At 37.8% G+C, this 18,371-nt stretch overlaps 1 protein-coding gene across 2 annotated transcripts in view; it reads left to right on the forward strand.

Moving 5' to 3' along the window:
- Window positions 1-18,371, forward strand: part of SNRK (SNF related kinase) — a 41,404-nt gene extending 23,033 nt beyond the window's left edge. For both annotated transcript variants that reach the window (XM_030008878.2, XM_030008879.2), the window contains exons 4-7: window positions 5,595-5,736; window positions 8,295-8,507; window positions 9,612-9,746; window positions 14,486-18,371. In XM_030008878.2, coding sequence (XP_029864738.1) covers window positions 5,595-5,736; window positions 8,295-8,507; window positions 9,612-9,746; window positions 14,486-15,704 — 1,709 coding nt within the window. In that variant the 3' untranslated portion in view covers window positions 15,705-18,371. The remainder of the gene's footprint in view (window positions 1-5,594; window positions 5,737-8,294; window positions 8,508-9,611; window positions 9,747-14,485) is intronic.

The raw sequence follows: 18,371 nt of genomic DNA on the forward strand, positions 1-18,371 counted from the left end.
GTTTTGCATACAAAACCTGCTCCTTTATCTGGTTAAACTATCCAGCAGTACATTTATTACAATATCTAAAAGTTTTGTCTAAAACCTGATTATTTTGGGGGTGCATTAACATAGCACCATAGCTAATATATTCTCTTAAAATTGTATGCCAGGGGTGTGAAGGTGGAGGAGAGGTAGATCTCTGCAGAGTTCTTCACTGTGTATATTGTATTTCAAGCCATACTTGAATTGAACTGAAGGTGAGATTTTTTTTTTAAATGGCGCTGCCCATTTAACAGGTCTCAAAAAAGCAGTCTTGCTCTGTATTCAGATCCTACCCATATAGTTCTGCATGAGAATGTTGGGGTTTTGTTTTTGGTTTTTTTTTTTTTTTACTCTGGTGCTTGTGCAACCCTTTAGCGAACCAGTGCCATTTAGTGAATGGGTAAAAAGGTAAATAGATGTCGTCATCGTGGCTTTTAAATGTGTATCTACAGCTTCTAATAATGTGTGAAAGCAGGAAACTGTCTCAGCTAGGATTTTTCACCTGAGTTGACTAAGGTATATCAAACTAAGAACATACTAAAAGGACTGCCTTCACTAAAAAAAAAAGTATGTTTTCCCACATAGAAGAAGTGTGGAGATCTAAAGAAAAACTTATGTTCCTTTAAACTTTGAGTTGTTTTTCTTCCCCCTTTCCCCAGTTATTAGCTGGTCTAATAAGAGATGCTATTCTATCTAGAAGCCTTGCTTTGATGAGATGTCAGGCTCTTACTTCATTGCTGCTCCAACATCTTTCTAATCTGCTCACACAACTGTCTTGTCAAAGTTGATGATGCTTTTGACCAAATCGGGTCACTAGATTTTGACTGAGACTTTCACCCCCTTTTGTAATAGGGTAAGAATGCTCTTTGGGATTTAGAAATGAAAGATCAAGGTGCCATTGTCTGCTCTGCTGGTTGAAGTGATCTCCCCAGCAGAAGCAGTTATTCCCCTTTTGCTACACCTAGTATGTGAGCAGAAATTGGCAACAGCAGTGTACAGCACAAGAAGGAGCAGTGTGTATGGACCAGGTGTTGATCAAAGCACTTGATCAGTTGAGTGCAAACTGTCTCCATCTTCCTTAGGTTCCTTGGGATCCAGAGGACAGATGAGTTTTCTCTTTATTAATAGGAAAGAATAATAGAGCAGCACTGATTCTGGCAGCACAAACCAGTATGGTAAAGAACATTCGTGTGTGTGGCTTTGTGTATTGTTTGGGGAAATAATAAAATCTGGTAAATAAGCACTATAATAAAATAATCTCTGATTGATTCTCCTTTACTAATTTCTCAAAGACAGCCGTGCTTAAAGATCTTGAGTTTTGCCTTTGTTGGCCAGATGGCACTATTCTGGAAACGAAGAATTTTCCAAAATGTACCATGGTTATTACATTAAGTGGGTGAACAAAAATTGTGTCTCTAAAGGGAAGAAAGCATTTTCATTTCTTTCAATGTTTTGCAGTATATTTTCTGAATTTGACTGAAAAATATGCAGCTATGGATCTCCAGTAAGATGGAGAGTGCAGATACAGGATTGATTTTTGCAGGTATAAAATGGCTTAAACCTAATAAATCAGGTACAAATGTTAGCATTTCTTCTATATGTACCCTATAGTCATTTGACTGTTGATCTTTTAAATATTTCAAAATGATACGTGGCTATTAACTCATTATTTTGGAATATCTGCTTTGAAGACTTCAGGTTCTAAACCTTGGATTTTGAGTTATGCTGAAGGCTAGCAAACCAACATGTTTAAACTTACTCGCATGTTGGGAGTGCAGGTCACATATTTAAATTTAGAACAGATGTTTACAAATAAGTAAGACCTTTAACCCTAAGTTTATGTATCCTTTTTACAAAGAGGAGATGATTTCCCCTTTTTGGTACTATTACCTACGTCAAGCTATAAGCGGCTTCAAAACATGCTGTTGTGGTTTAAGCCCAGCTGGCAACCAAGCGCCACGAGGCTGCTCGCTCAATCCTCCCCCCTGGTGGGATGGGGAGGAGAAAATATAAAGAAAAGCTCGTGGGTCGAGACATGGACAGGGAGGGATCACTTGCCACTTATGGTCACGGGCAAAAGACAGACTCAACTTGGGGAAAAAACAAACCAATTTAATTTACTACAAATCAAATCAAAACAAGGATAATGAGAAGTGAAACTCAAACTTCAAACACATTCCCCCTACCCCTCTTTCCTTCCCGGGCACAGCTTCACTTCTGATTTTTCTCTACGTCCTCCCCCCAGCAGTACAGGGGGATGAGGAATGGGGGTTGGGGTCAGTTCATCACATGTTGTCTCTGCTGCTCCTTCCTCCTCAGGGGGAGGACTCCTCACTCGTCCCCTGCTCCAGCGTGGGGTCTCTACCATGGGAGATAGTCCTCCATGAACTTCTCCAGCATGAGTCCTTCCCACAGACTGCAGTCATTGATGAACTGCTCCAGTGTGGGTCCCTTCCATGGTGTGCAGTCTTCAGGAGCACACTGCTCCAGCGTGGGTCCCCGTGGGGTCACAAGTCCTGCCAGAAAACCTGCTCCAGCGTGGGCTCCTCTCTCCACGGGGCTACAGGTCCTGCCAGGAGCCTGCTCCAACATGGGCTTTCCCATGGAGTCACAGCCACCTTTGGGGGCATCCCCCTGCTCCGGCATGGGGTCCTCCCTGGGCTGCAGGTGGGCATCTGCTCCCCCACTGCCCTCCACAGGCTGGGGGGGGACAGCCTGCCGTCTCACCACGGGCTGCAGGGGCATCTCCTCCTCCGGCGCACCTCCTCCCCTCCTTCTTCACTGACCTCGGTGTCTGCACAGGGGTTTCTCTCACATCCCACTCCCCTCTCTGCTGCAGGTTTCCCTTCTTAAATATTTTATCCCAGAGATGCTACCACCATCACTGATGGGCTCAGCCTTGGAGCTGGTGAAGCTTCTAGCAGCTTCTTGAAGGAGCCACACCTGCAGCCCCTCCCCTGCCATCAAACCCCTGCCAATCAAACCCAATACACATGCAAAATAAAAACTTTATAATGCAAAACCCACAGGGATTCATGTTGTCTGTTCTGGAAACTTTTTTTTGCAGAGATCTGCCAGTAAAAATCCTAACTTTTATTTCATACAGTATTGTATGTGTCTTAAAGCGCCAATGTGAAATTTTGTGGTAGTTTGGGCAGGGCAAGATACTGTTGTTACTGGTCTTACTTTGTTTAGGATTGCACACAGCTGTTGGGTGAATAATTTGTAGTTTGAAATACTAGTGAATAATCCAGCTGTTATAAACCAGTTCCCTTTTTCCATTATTCTTTCAGGGTTTGTATCTTTCAAATTAAGTTACTTTGAAAGTTTGTTCAATGTTTCCTGTTTTCTGTCAGCTTTTTTTACCACTTCCTTCACACTTACCATCCTTTATGCTGTGTTTGGTGTGAGGAGTGAAAAATAATTTTGTTTTGTAGCTGAGCTAAGGCAACCCTGTGTTGGTTTAAATGGAGCATTCAAGTTCTGTGTGTTCACACTATCAACATTAGTTTAGTTTTTGCTGTGCTGTGTCATGCTTTCATTTTCTCAAATAAACACCTACAATAAGCTGCTACATGGACTCTTCTAAAATACTTCATGTTGAAAGGATACATGAAGCATTTTATTGCGGGGGGAGTATCAACCAGAATACTAGGATAGATCGTATCACAAAATAGAGTTTAGGCAAAGTTAAAAATCTAGGAAGGATATTGATTTCTAAAAGATGACTGTTAACATAAATGCATGAATTCATGTGTTTTATGTGCTTGCAAAAAATGAGTTCTTATAATCTGTTGCATGCTGAGAGAGAGATAATGCACCAAAACTTTTTGGCCGCTTTCAAACTAAACAGTAGGACAAAGATGTAAGTAGCTTCACAAAATTAAAGGTGTACTTCCTAGGTACCTCTCTGTCTTGTGAGGCTTTTTTAAATCCTATATTCCAGAACATTCAGCTTTCTGGCATCAGTCTATCAAAGTATTAACGCACATACTGAATCTTAAATATGTGAATAGTTGTGCTGAATTTGCAGGTATACATGATATGGTGTAGTGGCCTCAAAATGTTCAATACCTACAGGATTGAAGCCCTAATAAGCATAACAGAAATCAAATAATTGTCTGAGTTAATAGCATACACTTACTACAAATTAGAGCTCTAAAGAAAATTACCATGTAGTGTTTCTGTTCCTCTGTCAGCTAAGCCATATGAAGAATGGGTTGTAACTAGCAAAATGAGTGATTGTTCTAGGGATGAATGTGTGTGATTTACATTATTAAATAAAATTGTAGCCATCCTTCAGCTTTAAATGCACGTCAAGTATTTTGAGTAGGCTACAGAAAGCAAGATGCAGTTGGGTAGGTAACTTACTGTGGTTCCCTCTTGCAAACTCTGCCAGGACAGAGCTGGTTGCTCTGCTGCTTAGGACCACTGCCAGCTGCTCTCCCCTCTTTTCGTCATTTCTCTTAGTTCAGCTGTTTGTTTGCTTTTACTGGGTACAGATCTGTGAAATGATAGGGTGTAAGACCCTAAATTGCCACTGAAATTTCCAGAGCATGCAGTTGTAGCTGAAGATTAAGAGCATGGCCTTTTCTCTAAGCATATATTGGTGTTATTTATTTATTTTTGTGCAATATGAAATATAATATTTCTCAATATTTAAGCTTTCTGTATTGAATGCAGTGAGACTTGTGAAGTATTTTGTTCTAGGCAAACTCTTAATAAAGATTTGAACTAAATATTAGCTTTTACAGTAAGTAGAAACCAACTAAAGGGCTTCATGCCCAGCAGTGCTTCTTTTTCATCTCTTGGTATGTCATTTTATTGGGGAATGAGAAAGTTGTTAAATATTTTTTTTATTTTACACAAGCAGGAATTAGAAGGAAACAAGAAGTCTCCCACGGCATAGTAGAGATCACTGTTAATTGTGATGTTTGGATATTTAAAAAAAAACAAAACACCCCACACTTTGTAGTATGATTGGTGTAAGAAGGTAGTTTTACTTAAATGATGTAATTTATTATTTACCATTAGAGGTAGCAAAGAATTTTTTAAAGCAACACTACTAAAGGAAAAACATAACTAGTTCAGTCTCCTTGAAATAAGTGACTTTCTTTGTAATTTCTCTACTTCATAGAGTAACATGTAAACACTACTGAGAACAGTTTATGGTAGTCCTTCAAAAAGGAACGTGCTTTGAATACAAATCTCTTTAATAATCTGTGCCTACCTATGAAGAAAAGGGTAATGAATTCTTGTCTTCAGAGTGACCAGATTATCTTCAGCTTTATCTAACACTTTGCTGTCAAAGGTGTTATGCATCTCAAACTGTTACGCATCCTTGAAGTCATTAATTCTGATTCTTTTTTCCTCTAAAACTATAAAAGCTGTCAAACAATGAAACGGCTGTATTTTGTACTTCAGTGGAATTGCAAATTCCATAAGTAATGCTCATAATCAAGAGTGCAGTAATAACTCCAGTATGCATCTCAAGAATATTTCTTGGTTTTGATTATAATTATGTCTGTTTCCTCAACAGTTATTTTAAAATTTGTACTATATATTTACAGATATATGGAGTTTAGGGGTCATCCTCTTCATGTTGGTTTGTGGACAACCACCATTTCAAGAAGCAAATGACAGTGAAACACTGACTATGATAATGGACTGCAAATACACAGTGCCACCTCACGTGTCCAAAGAATGTAAAGAGTAAGTAGAGTACTAAAGAACTTGGAAGCATTCATAGAAGTGGATTCTCATTACCTTTAGGAGTTCCCCACACCGTATCAGCATGTGGAATATTCCTTGCCTGTTAATAAGATATTATGCTGACTGCTTTTGCTTAGTTGTTAGTATTTCTTCACATCGACTGAGTAGTTTCAGTATTGCATTTTTTTATTCTTTGTGTCTCTTCTTACTAAAGGTTAATCCTGTGATGGTTTTTTGCTAATAGGTTTTTCCCACACTTGTGTGAAACTTCATTTTGATTTTACACAATGTATCTTTCATGTGTCTCAGTTGTCATGCATTTTATAAATGATTGAAGAAGCTGCTCACCACTGACTGACTTTGGCCACCACTCTTGCTGCACAAATTACAAAGTGTTGCTGAGAGTATTTTGTGGCAGGGGTTAAAAAGGTAATGATACTGATACGTTTCTGTTAAAAACAAAGTTGCTAAAACCCGAGGATATTACAGCAAGTTTTGCTCATCTCCTACTGAAATTGCAACTCCAAATCAACATTCCAGGCAATCAAGGGAGAAAAATATTCTGTCTGCAAATACCATATGCCACTTGGGAATCATGAGTCATTTTGATGTGTTGTTTTTCTGCAGTGTTCACTGCAGCTTTTTTATTTTTTTGATATGTTCCAATATTTTCCATATTTCCCTATCGGTTAATGACCTCTTCATTCCTTTTAATATATACCCCAGTTGTATCACTTAGAGTATTTTACAATGTTTGGGGGGGGTTCTTGAATCTGCAATAGACTATCTTTAAATTTTCAATATGAAAGTCCAGATGCCTTTATAAATGCTTGAAAAATGCATTTGCTCCAGTCAAAAAACGACAGCAGCATCTAGGATTCTGTTATTTGACACAGAATGAAATTTTTACAGCTGTGGTCATAATGACTGCTCCTATCTTCACCTGTTGTCTGTATGGTCTGGGAATCTAATGCATAACATGATGCCATAGCTGGTTTTCATGTCTTGTCATTAGTGTCTAGCATTTCCAGTAACATGGAAAAGCTGCTATCGGTGCTCTCAACAGCTTGAAGAGCTTTACATACAGGAAGAGGTTTAAAATGCAATACAGGAAGAGGTTTAAAAGAGAGCTCTTATCAGTGAATTGTATCGAATAAATCTCTTGAGACGCTGCATGCTGTGCTGAAGCCAGGAAACTTATTTTTTGCAGCCTTTTGCTTAATATATTGGCTAATGCTAATTTGCTTAAAGGCCCAAGTAGATCTACTTTTTCTACATGATGCATCAACAATGTATGTATGATCAGTTACCTAAGTCCTCTATAGGTTAGGTTTTCTTAGGGAAAAGACTCTGGGAATGTTTAAACTTCCTGCCTGGAGTAAAAGCATTCTTGGTGGTTTGCACAAGCAAGCTTAAAGCAGGAGGCACATGTGGTACATTCGTGTGGTTTTACTACAGGTGTAGTTTAAAAAAAGTCAGATGAAGTATATAGTTTGTTCCCTTTCTGTCAATGTTAACAAAAGCAAAGAAAATCAGGGCTCCCATGTCTCACCCCGCTTTTCCTTTTGGTAAAGGCAGAGACCACAGCTACTAAGTATGTATGTGACATTCTTTTTTTACAGTAGAGTTTTAAGAAGTCTGAATTAACCTCCATTTTTAATTCCATACGTCATCTTACACTAAAAAATACAAATAAATTGTGATTACCTTTGTGATTTGTGTGGCCTTGCAGTTTGAAGTTGCATGGTATAGTATAGTAAGTGCAATAAAAAGCATTATGTGAAAACCACAGAACTTTCATTGCACATGTTGGAGCAATAAATTTTCATTGAAACCTTGGCACCAAAACTGTATATACATGTTCTGTTTGTTGTGCAAAGCCAAAAATACCTTCTCCAAGAATTTTTCTTGTCTAGTAAGTGAACAGAGATGTGCTATGCTAATCAAGTTGTCTTTCTCTGTTTATTTGGGGAATTTATGCACTTCCTTTCCAGCACTTGTAAACACTCAGTATCAACCCATTAGTCGGTTTGTCACTTCATCATCCCAGATAGTGTTTTGTTTTGTTTTGTTTTTTCCTCTATGGATAGAACAGATCAGTGTTCTTTCAGGGATACTGAAGAATCAAATTTCTAATAGCTATTTTAGAATAAAGTATTTCTACTTATCTTGCCATTCCGCATTCTTGTTGACAGCAGCAATAATAGAAAGTTATACTTCTATTACTTTATAGACCAGCCTAGGCCATCTGTGACAGTTGCCCTTTAAGACCTATTAAAAACAAACTAACAAAAACAGGTTAGGAATCTAAGCATAGTGAATGAAAACTGCAGTGTTTATGATATTTATAGTTTTTAATAAGTAAATTGTTTGTTTCAGTTCAGCAATATTTGGAATGTATTTGAGAATAAATAATTTCCCATCACATTGTTTACTGTAGAGACTTCTAAAGATCTATGTGGACCAACAGCAGAAAATTTTTTCCTAACTTTGCTCTTACAATGGCTGCTTTTTAAACATGTGAGTGCATTTTGTTTAGATTTATTTTTTATTCACAGTCTAATTACACGGATGTTGCAGAGAGACCCGAAGCGAAGGGCATCTTTGGAAGAGATTGAAAACCATGCGTGGCTCCAAGGAGTTGACCCATCGCCTGCAACAAAGTACAATATTCCTCTTGTGTCATATAAAAATCTGTCTGAGGAGGAACACAACAGTATAATACAACGCATGGTTCTTGGTGATATTGCAGACCGAGATACAATAGTGGAGTAAGTTGTCAATTTTCTATATGCAGTTTGTTTTGTGCATCTGTCATTTTTGATTAAAGAATGTCATGAGAACCTGGGTACTCCAGTGTTTAAATATCAAGCCTTTTGGTTAACAAACAAAGTATTACAGTCTTGCTCTGTGATGGGATATTCTAGGCTGAGAAATACTTAAGTAGACCCAACCTTAGGAAAAACTTCCAAGAAAATGGGTTGGAACAGTGTTTGATTCCTGTGGTAGTTTGCCATCTTAAGTAAATTTAACTACTTTGAAATCTGTGCTTTTATTTGTGTTTCATCTCTCATGCATATTTGGAGGTGATAAATTCTAGCATTTTTCCCTTAGTATGTTTCCAGTATACCTGAATCTTTGTTAATTTAAAATATTATTCCTTTTATCTATAAAATGCAAAATAGTAACTGTCACTGAGTGAGCTTGCTAGAAAGCTACATAGTTTCTTCTAATAGATTAAAACTCCCAAATTTCTAAAATATTTCCAAAATTGAAAGAGGACTTAAAATTATTTTTTTCTACTTGCGCTTAAGCTAGAAAAACTGTTACTAGCTTACCATTGGCGGGGTGGGGGGGAAGCAGCCGTCTCGCTGCTTAAGCTTTTAGCTGTCTAACAATGGCATCCTTTCTGTTAGAATGTCTAAATGATGCTTACTAGCTTATGAATTTAATTTTACTGTAAACTTAATGCGACAGCCCTAAAATAATGAACATTTTTCCTCCAGTTGTTGCATAAACAAATACTAGTGCTTTGTGGTTGTATGTGCCAGTGGGAAAGCACATCATTGGTGCATAATATTAATGAAATACAATTTTATCATTTAAAGAATGTTCAGTAAAGTAAGAATTCTTTAAATTTTTTTTTTATGATATTCTGAGGATGTCCTCATCCAACTATAGTTGAAATTACTAGACTTGTTGGCTCTTTATTTTATATAAAACCAAGACATGCTTGTCCAAACATCAAAAATACATAGTTCTGCTTTCAAGCGCTCTTCCTGCTATGAGAATTACAGCATGTTGTGCAAGATGCAGGTCCAGTTTTTAGAAAACCATTGATGTATGGTTTATTTCATGTTTTGTACTTTTCTTAGGGCATTGGAAACTAACAAATACAATCACATCACTGCTACTTACTTCTTACTAGCTGAAAGGATTCTGCGAGAAAAACAAGAGAAAGAAATTCAGACCAGATCTGCAAGCCCTAGCAACATCAAAGCTCAGTTCAGGTGAGAATTTAGGAATCTAAATTTTTAAGCTGGCTTAATGAGAATATTATTGAATTGCTCAAGTACTACTTTTTAAAAAACAGTAAAATACTTACTCATTGCAAACTTTAAATGTCTTTAAAGTGCTGTGGATGCTTCAGAAGCTGTTCAGAAATCAGTTACCAATAATATTTTCAATTCCTGCCATTTTCAGGAAATGCCTAACCAATTTGAAGGCTGTATCTGAAGTAGTAAGTTTTCACACCTGCTAGGAAAGGGCATGTTCATTGACCTTCAGTTCCTCATACAAATTGTGTATATAAATCCCTGGAAAAAATTAGTTGCATAATGCATAAACATGTTGATTGGGAATTAGTTGTAAATGAGAAATCATTCTGAATTTGATGTTAGGTTTAGTTGTTAGCTTTGATTTTTTTTTTTTTTTTAAATGGGTCGAACATCCCCTAAATCAAGCTTAGAGCAAACATCTGTAGGTTGTGTTCTTTTTAATATCAGTTGATATGCCTGTTGTCTAAGGAAAACTGTTGAATTAATTGCTTTAATCACCCATTTAAAGATACGGCAATAGATTTTTTTTTTGGTTTTTGTTTTTGTTTTTTTTTTTAGTTTGACAAAAGCGTGATTTAAAAAAACGCATAGTAAGGTTCCCTGAGATTTTTCAAAGCTTCAGCTTGTGACACAGTAAAACTAAAGGGGGAAGTGGGGTTCTGGCATCTAGCTGGTATTGCTATGTTCAACCAGTCCATTTGCTCTGCAACCAGTTAGCAAAGCATCCCATATTTTCAGTTACAGTGGCATATGCTTTAACAAAACAAACACAAGGTGAATAGTATAGTTTCTACCCACACATTGATATTGGAGGATACGTGTTTTGAACACTTATTTTTCTTAAACATTTTGTTTTTAATTTCCTGAGTTAAGTGTTAGACTACAACTAGGGATCTGCTGGTACTGAAAAAAAATCTTTATCGGCCCATCTTGACAATCTTTATAGTGAAGACGGAGGTTGTGCTGAGGCATTTCCATTAATTTTTGTTCTCTAACCTCCAGTCTCTTCAAAATTTGCCTTTTAGGTTTTGGCAAAATATTACTGGTAACTATTATTAGCAATAATAACAATTGTTGGTAGCTAATCTCTTAATGAGAGAAGAATATTAAGTGCTTGTGCTGATGTTTAGAGTTGCTGCCTACCTTCAGTGTTGTTAATCTGTCTGTAGGATTTGGAGAAAAAGACAAAATAGCTTTTTCATTCCGAAGGTTTCTTTGTGCAACTTTCATACAAGGTCACATGTGAAATCATTTAATAGGATTGATAATAGGGACATAAATGCTATGGTGTCCTTCTGCTGCATATCTATATTTTCCTTCGCCTGATTGACAAAAGTCAGATACTACTACCTCAATTTCAATCTAGGAAAAAAATGGATAAGATATAAATTAAGGGCATGCACTTTGGAAAATAGGTTAAAGATACATCATCTCCATTGGTTGTTACTTTGGATTTAGGCTGAGATTTTGGAGGCTTTTAAAGGAGTCTGTTCTGAACACCATTCTGTCTACCTGAATAATGAGTTATTTCTCTCTGAACCTTACAGTGGTTCTCAGTATCTTTGTCATCTCCAGATGAGACTGCAGCCTGTGTTGTGTACTAGAGTAGACTGCAACTTTATTGCTGTGCTTAAAAGGTCATTCACTCAATGGTCACTTATGTAGGAAATTTTATGTTGTGTGGTTACAAGTACTTTCAAAGAGTTATTGTTGCAGGCGACTAAGGGTTGCCTAACAGAACCTAAATGGCCTGGAGCTTGGTGTTACGGAGGTTAGGTCTCTTCAAGGGTAATACTGTAACTTTCACTCTGCAGTTCTCTTAATGGACCATCCTCTTTTTTTATGTCAATCTCTTTTAAAAAAGAAATCCAAGCAGAGCATGAAATGAAAACTTCAAATGAAAATTCTAAAACTACAAAGTCTGCTTTTAAATTGTTTTGGTTTTTTCTCTGCATCAGTGTTGCTCTTGCAGTAGAAGAGCTGCTCCAGTTATATGAGGAACTGGAGCAAACAAGTTCATTCCATCTAAATCTTGATATGAATTTGTAAAGTTGAATGGAGTACTTAAAGCCTGCCTTATGAGTATGAATCATGACGAAGGGCATCTGCATAAACTCAGGAACTCTTGCCCTTAATGGTCTCAGGTAGCTATTCCTTGTCTTCATGGTGGTTCTAAATTCAAAGTGTTTATATAGAATGACCTCATGGAAGAGAAAACAAAGTACTGCATTACTTTGATTTTGAGACTTCAAAAGATTTTTTTTTTTTTTTTTAAATTACTTGCAACCTGGAGCTTCCCTTCTGTCTCACTCTCCCCTCAGGCCTACTGGGAATGGAGGGGAGGTGGGGGGGAAGGGATGCAAACATGGGCTGCTATGAGAGATAAACATACTGTAGTGGGGAGGTTTATTGCCTGGAAACTACAGTACTGTTAGATACTATATTTACCCTTTATTGTGACAGCCACAGAACTCTCTTCCTTTTTTTTGCTGACAAACCAGTCTGTCCTTAAAGCATGGTAAATTCTTGAAAGATTTAGATCTTAATTTTCTGTCACTTCTGTAGTTATGTTTCTAATTTATTTAAGTCCTATTTGTTAATCACAGACAGTTGTTTGTGTTTAAAATACCCAGCATAGCACAAGTCATCAGAAAACTAGGTCAGTGGTTGCCAGTGTTTCTGGAGTCAGCTGGGGCCTAAGGGAGGATGCCAGTGTCAAACCAAGGAGGACCACAGCTTGGGCTCCGCTTCTTGTCTGGACAGCTTGGGTCGGAGCTGCTGGTTGTGTGGCCTCCCTCAAGGCAGAGCCCCTCACTGGAGGGAAACTGGTGGGAGGGCACCAGTAGCTCCCAGCGCCCAAGGAGACAGGAAGGAGCCTGTGCAGCTCCTCCTGGGGAACGGACTACACAGGCTTACACGGGTGTGTTGGCAGCCAGGTCCTAAGAGGATCCTGGTGGATTTTTGTATCGCTGGTTTGTTAAGCAAAACTGAAACTAGCACTTCAAAACGAAGTCTGCAGTTAGGCTTGATGAGTTTAATGTTGGCTTTAATAAAGTACTCTTCTTCCAAGTTCATACAATTGGGAAGATAGTTGTCAAGTGTTACCTGTGTAGACAGGCATCTCACACTTCAGGATCCTTTTCTATCCAGCTGTTACAGAGGGAGCCTTGAGCAAATGCAGTCCTAGTGTAGGTGCTTCCATTAACTTTAAACTTTAAAAAGAACACGTTTAGAGTAAGAACAGCAAAGAGGTGTGCGAGCTTTCCTTGTTTCTTCAGCTTGACCTCTTAACACAGCAGAGATCAGGAAGTTGGTATGATCCTTCCGTTTTTGTACGCAGGCTGCCCAAGCAGATATCTGGGGTCACGCTTTGTGCGAAACATTCTCTGCTTCCTTTCCCACTTTCCTCCTACGCGTTGCTTCTAAACTGGGCTACAGCCCTTTCTTTTGGCACACCCAAAATATGGTTGGGAATGTCTTGTAATGCTATCCATATGTGAAGAGAGGTCTCTACTACAGGTTTTCATGCAGTACGTTAAGAGTATTTTAGTTATGTCAAGTTAAATGACTGGCAAACTTTTTTAAATTAAAAATTAACTCTTACTTTGAGAGGTTAGAAAAAATTTCTTGGTCTCCACAAGAAATATGGGGCTTATGCTGAGTGAAGCAATTGAAGAATTATTCAGTGTTAAGGTGTTGGTCTGTAGGTGTTGGTCTTGGATTAGGCTTTCAAAATACAGAGAGGGAAGAAAGACTGACAGTCTTTGTTCTTAGTTTATTTGGTGTGCATTATGGGAAAATTAGAATATATATTAGGATTTAAAGTAAAATACAAATCATTAGGTACTAGCTTAGATCCTGGAGATAAGGGATCAGATGCTAACTGTAAAACTGATTTACACTCAAGTGTTACTTTCATTTTGATTTGAGCCAATGCTAGTACACAGTCATATATTTTGAAGTTGGATTTGCAGTTTAGTCGAGTGTCATATTCTTAAGCAGCTTGAGTCCTGAATTCATGCAGCTGTATTATTCCAGTTGCTCAGCTAAGGACAAATAAATGTATGATCTCAATTCATGTGTGTTTAAAATTAAAGGGGATTTTGTAGAATAGAGCTTAGTCTGAATGAGACTTACTGAAAATGAGAGAATGTTTCTTCTGACTCAACTTTTCAGTCTCGCTCATGTTAATTCTAACCGCATTTTTAGATTAAGAATACTGGGAAAAAATAACAGAAGCTTTAGATTATAAGTAGTTTGCAATACTATCTTATTTAAGGTACGCTTGAGTCAGCTTGTATCTTCTTCTAGGTACTGGTGGTTCTATACCTACTTCAGATTATTTTCTCTGAGACACAATTATTTAAAGTTTTTTATTGCTTAATTCATTTTCTGAGAGCAGTGAAATCTTAAGATTTCATTTGACAGTAACCAACATAATTTCTAAACTATGCTTTTGTATATATGATCTTCCTTTTAAATAACAGCATTTCTAAATGAATGCACATTCTCTGAGAATGCTTCTGTTTCTTCAGTTACTCAGTACTGTTACTTACAAACATGCCACTCAGCAGGCCAATCTGTGTGACAGTACTTGTGCTTCTGTTGTGCAGATCTTATGTTTTCTTACATGTTCGGAAATGCTTGCCATGATTTAATTTTTCTTTTATCCTTTATAATTGTTTATGTAGGCAGTCATGGCCAACAAAAATCGATGTACCCCAAGATCTGGAGGATGACCTTACAGCTTCTCCTCTCTCCCATGCAACTGTTCCTCAGTCACCGGCTCGCACGGCTGAGAATGTTCTCAATGGCCACAGAAGCAAGGCCCTTGGCGATTCAGCAAAGAAAGAAGATATCCCTGAATTAGCTGGACCGGCACTTTCAGCAGTCCCATCCGTGAGTTTAAAACCCACTACAAGTGGCCGCAAGTGCTTGTTCAGAGTAGAGGAAGATGAAGAGGAGGATGAAGAAGATAAGAAACCTATTTCTCTTTCTACTCAAGTTGTTCTGCGCCGTAAGCCTTCAGTTACAAATCGTCTGACTTCGAGAAAGAGTGCACCAGTCCTCAATCAAATCTTTGAGGAGGGCGAGTCAGATGATGAGTTCGACATGGATGAGAACTTACCCCCAAAGCTCAGCAGGTTAAAAATGAATATTGCTTCACCTAGCACAGTGCATAAACGCTATCACAGGAGGAAAAGCCAGGGACGGGGCTCTAGTTGCAGTAGCTCAGAAACAAGCGATGACGACTCGGAAAGTAGGAGACGCCTAGACAAAGATAGTGGGTTTACTTATTCTTGGCATAGACGGGATAGCAGCGAAGGGCCACCTGGCAGCCAAGGAGATGGTGGTGGACAAAGCAAACCAAGTAATGGAAACGGAGGGGTAGACAAAACGAGCCCAAGTGATAACAACAAAGGTGGGGGGAGTCCCTCCGGTAGCTCCAGCGGTAGCACCAACAACACTTCAGGTTCCACTCGGAGATGCGCTGGATCCGGGAACTCAATGCAGCTATCGTCTAGAAGTGCAGGGGAACTGGTTGAAAGCCTGAAGTTAATGAGCCTTTGCCTAGGTTCACAGATTCACAGCAGCACTAAATACATTATTGATCCTCAAAACAATCTGTCCTTTTCCAGTGTAAAAGTACAGGAGAAGTCAACATGGAAAATGTGTATAAGTTCCAGCGGAAGCACAAACCAGGCTTCATCGTTGGGCAACCTAAAGTTTTTTTCTGACCAAATGTCAGACACAGCAAATGAATTGGAACGGATAAAGAACAGGAACTTGAAAAACAATGTGCTACAACTACCTCTCTGTGAAAAGACGATATCTGTGAATATTCAGCGGAACCCAAAGGAGGGCCTGCTGTGTACCTCCAGTCAGACCAGTTGTTGTCATGTCATTTGACAACGACCCGACTTTAATAGCTCGATCTACTTGACAGCATCATTCTTCCTGTTCAGAGCTGTGCACACCTTGTCACAGACCCCCTTTTATTGTCTTAAGATTTTTAAGTGGGCTTTGAGCAGTTATTTATTACACTTTAATTTTGTGTTTGCTTGATGGTATGACAATGCATGGTCTTTGCATGCTGCTAGCCGATATGTTTTTCTTTTTCAACAAAACAATATTTTATTGTGTAATTTTTACATTTATAATTTTACTATGGAAGATCTGGATTAAATTAAAATAAATATCTGGATCCTAATGTAAATGGAGCACTTAGAAGTTTCATGTTCTGCACTTAAAACTAGAGAGAGAAGCTTTTGTTTGCTTGTGAAATGTTAATTCTTGTTCTGACCTTCTGTGATAACTAAAATATGTGATATGTGGCATACTTCTATGTGTCTGAAACAGAACCAAAGCAATAATGTTTTGATGCTGAAAACTCTTCAGGGAGCTTTCAGATGTTCCAAGGCTTGTACAAAGCAAAGATGCACTGAAAATTAGTGATCTTGAAATATGATTTTAAACCCACACCTGTTTGTCTTAAGCTATAATATGGATAAAGTTGTGGCTCAAAAATCAAACCGAAAAGATCTTGTTTTGCTAGAGGCAGTTTTCTTTCTTTTTTTTTTTTTTTTTTTTTTTTTTAAAAAGGCAAGTAGATTTGTAAGGCAGCTTTCTCCCATAGAAATATGTTAATATTACAAGCAGACAATCTTCTTTTTTAATATAACAAAGGTAAATTATTAAGTCTACTTCTGAGTTTTTACATGGTAACTGAAAATAAAGTATTTGTATGAATTACTTTTGTTATTAGTATATCATGACACTTAATATTTTAGGTTTTTACCTTGTAAACCTTCTCCCCTATCCTTTCCTCCCCTCCCTGAGACTTCAAAAGGCAATAAGGGATGGAAAACCTTTGGGTAATTGGATTCAAATGGAAACTGTTATTGTCATTTACATTTTTCTCATTATTACTCTTTTTAAGACTTAAAATACTGCTGTTCCCCACATGTACACCACTTATTTTCCCTCAGTAATAATGCTTTTTCATGAATTCAATTTAAAATAGCATATAGGAAAGTATTTATTTTACAGCTTTTAGCCTTTCTGTCGGGTTTCCCATTGCCGTGGCAAGGTCTTGATTTAGAGTATTTCTGTACGAAAGGATACTTTTGACCAGATGAATTAACTTTGTGGAATTTTATTATCTAGAATAAAATATATTGCAGATTCCTAGTTTTGGGAAGGGCAAGAATGTTTTATTTTTTCATGCTGTGCACTGGGTCTTCTAAGCAATGCTAGTGAAACTGGTGGTATTATGTAGCAGCGCCCTGGGCAGACATTGGCTGTCTGGGAGGAGTTTACACTGTTAGGCATCTTGTAACATGTGCAGAATGGTCAAACACAATGCGTTTCATGTCCACCGCAGAGTGAGCAGAGCACCAAAGAACGGCGTTACGCTTGGTCATAATTTCTACAGCTCATGACAGCTCTTCCTGATGATGAGTGAAGGACTTTACTAAGAGAGTCTAAATTGCATGGGGTATTCTTACTGGCTAGCCTAGTTGGGGATTTTACATTCTGCTTTCTAAACAAGGAGAACGATAAGTGTTTTCCTTCTTTAAGTTTTAAACTCTAGTTGCAGTTTAGTCAGCGTGATATTTATAAATCAAAAGCTACAAGAATAGATGTGTGGGTGAAGCCATAGAACATATTTGATTGAAATTTTTGAGCAGGGATCTTACCAAGGGCCAGAAATGAGATGTGTGGTTCACAGACAGTGAGCGTAACATCCAAGTAGGAGACGAAGTTTATAAAGGGCATTGGCAATAAACTTATTTGTTGCAGCTTTTTTCCAAGTAGTGTAAATACTCTTTCCTGATATTATGTACAGCCTTGGAATGGCACCTTTTAACTAACCCCAGGTGTATTTTGTTTCCAATGTTTTTATATACAACTGTATATATGGTGCTCACTTTAGAACAGCAGTGTTGACCATTTATGCTGCATAGTTGTATCATAGCCTTATAGTTGTGTGTGGTTGGTTGAACCTTTGGGTGTACAAATGTTAGTCTGAGTGGTGTCCTTTCTCCATCTGTTGACAGGTGAATGATTGTGCATGTGGTGTATGTTGTATTATGTTGTCACGTAAAAGGAAGGGCGAGAATAACCACTACATTAAGATAATATTGGACCAAACTATTTAGAGCAAGTAAACAGTTTCTTGTACCCCTTAACGTGTCTTTAAAAGTTGCATATAGTTACAGTAGTGTATAAATTAAATATTGTGGAAAAACAACTAGTCTTGTATTTTTCTGTATGTGTGTATATAAATATATATATAAAAAAATGTACCTCTAGCAACTTAATCTGTATTTAAGATGTGACAATCTTGACACAGAATTTTAAGAGTAGCAGTATAAATAAACAGAATTAATGAACAGAAATATAAAAATTTCTCACCAAGAAAGAATCCATGTGTGTGTGTTAAGAGGGTACAGAAATATCAGCTGATCTTATTGCTTCCAGCAATGTTTGGCTTTTTCATTGTATAAACATTCATGGTGTGCGACAGAAATGGAAAATCCAGTTAATAAAAGTGATATCTTGATTGATGCATAA

Source organism: Aquila chrysaetos, chromosome 3, assembly GCF_900496995.4.
Source record: "Aquila chrysaetos chrysaetos chromosome 3, bAquChr1.4, whole genome shotgun sequence".
Classification (NCBI taxonomy): domain Eukaryota; kingdom Metazoa; phylum Chordata; class Aves; order Accipitriformes; family Accipitridae; genus Aquila; species Aquila chrysaetos.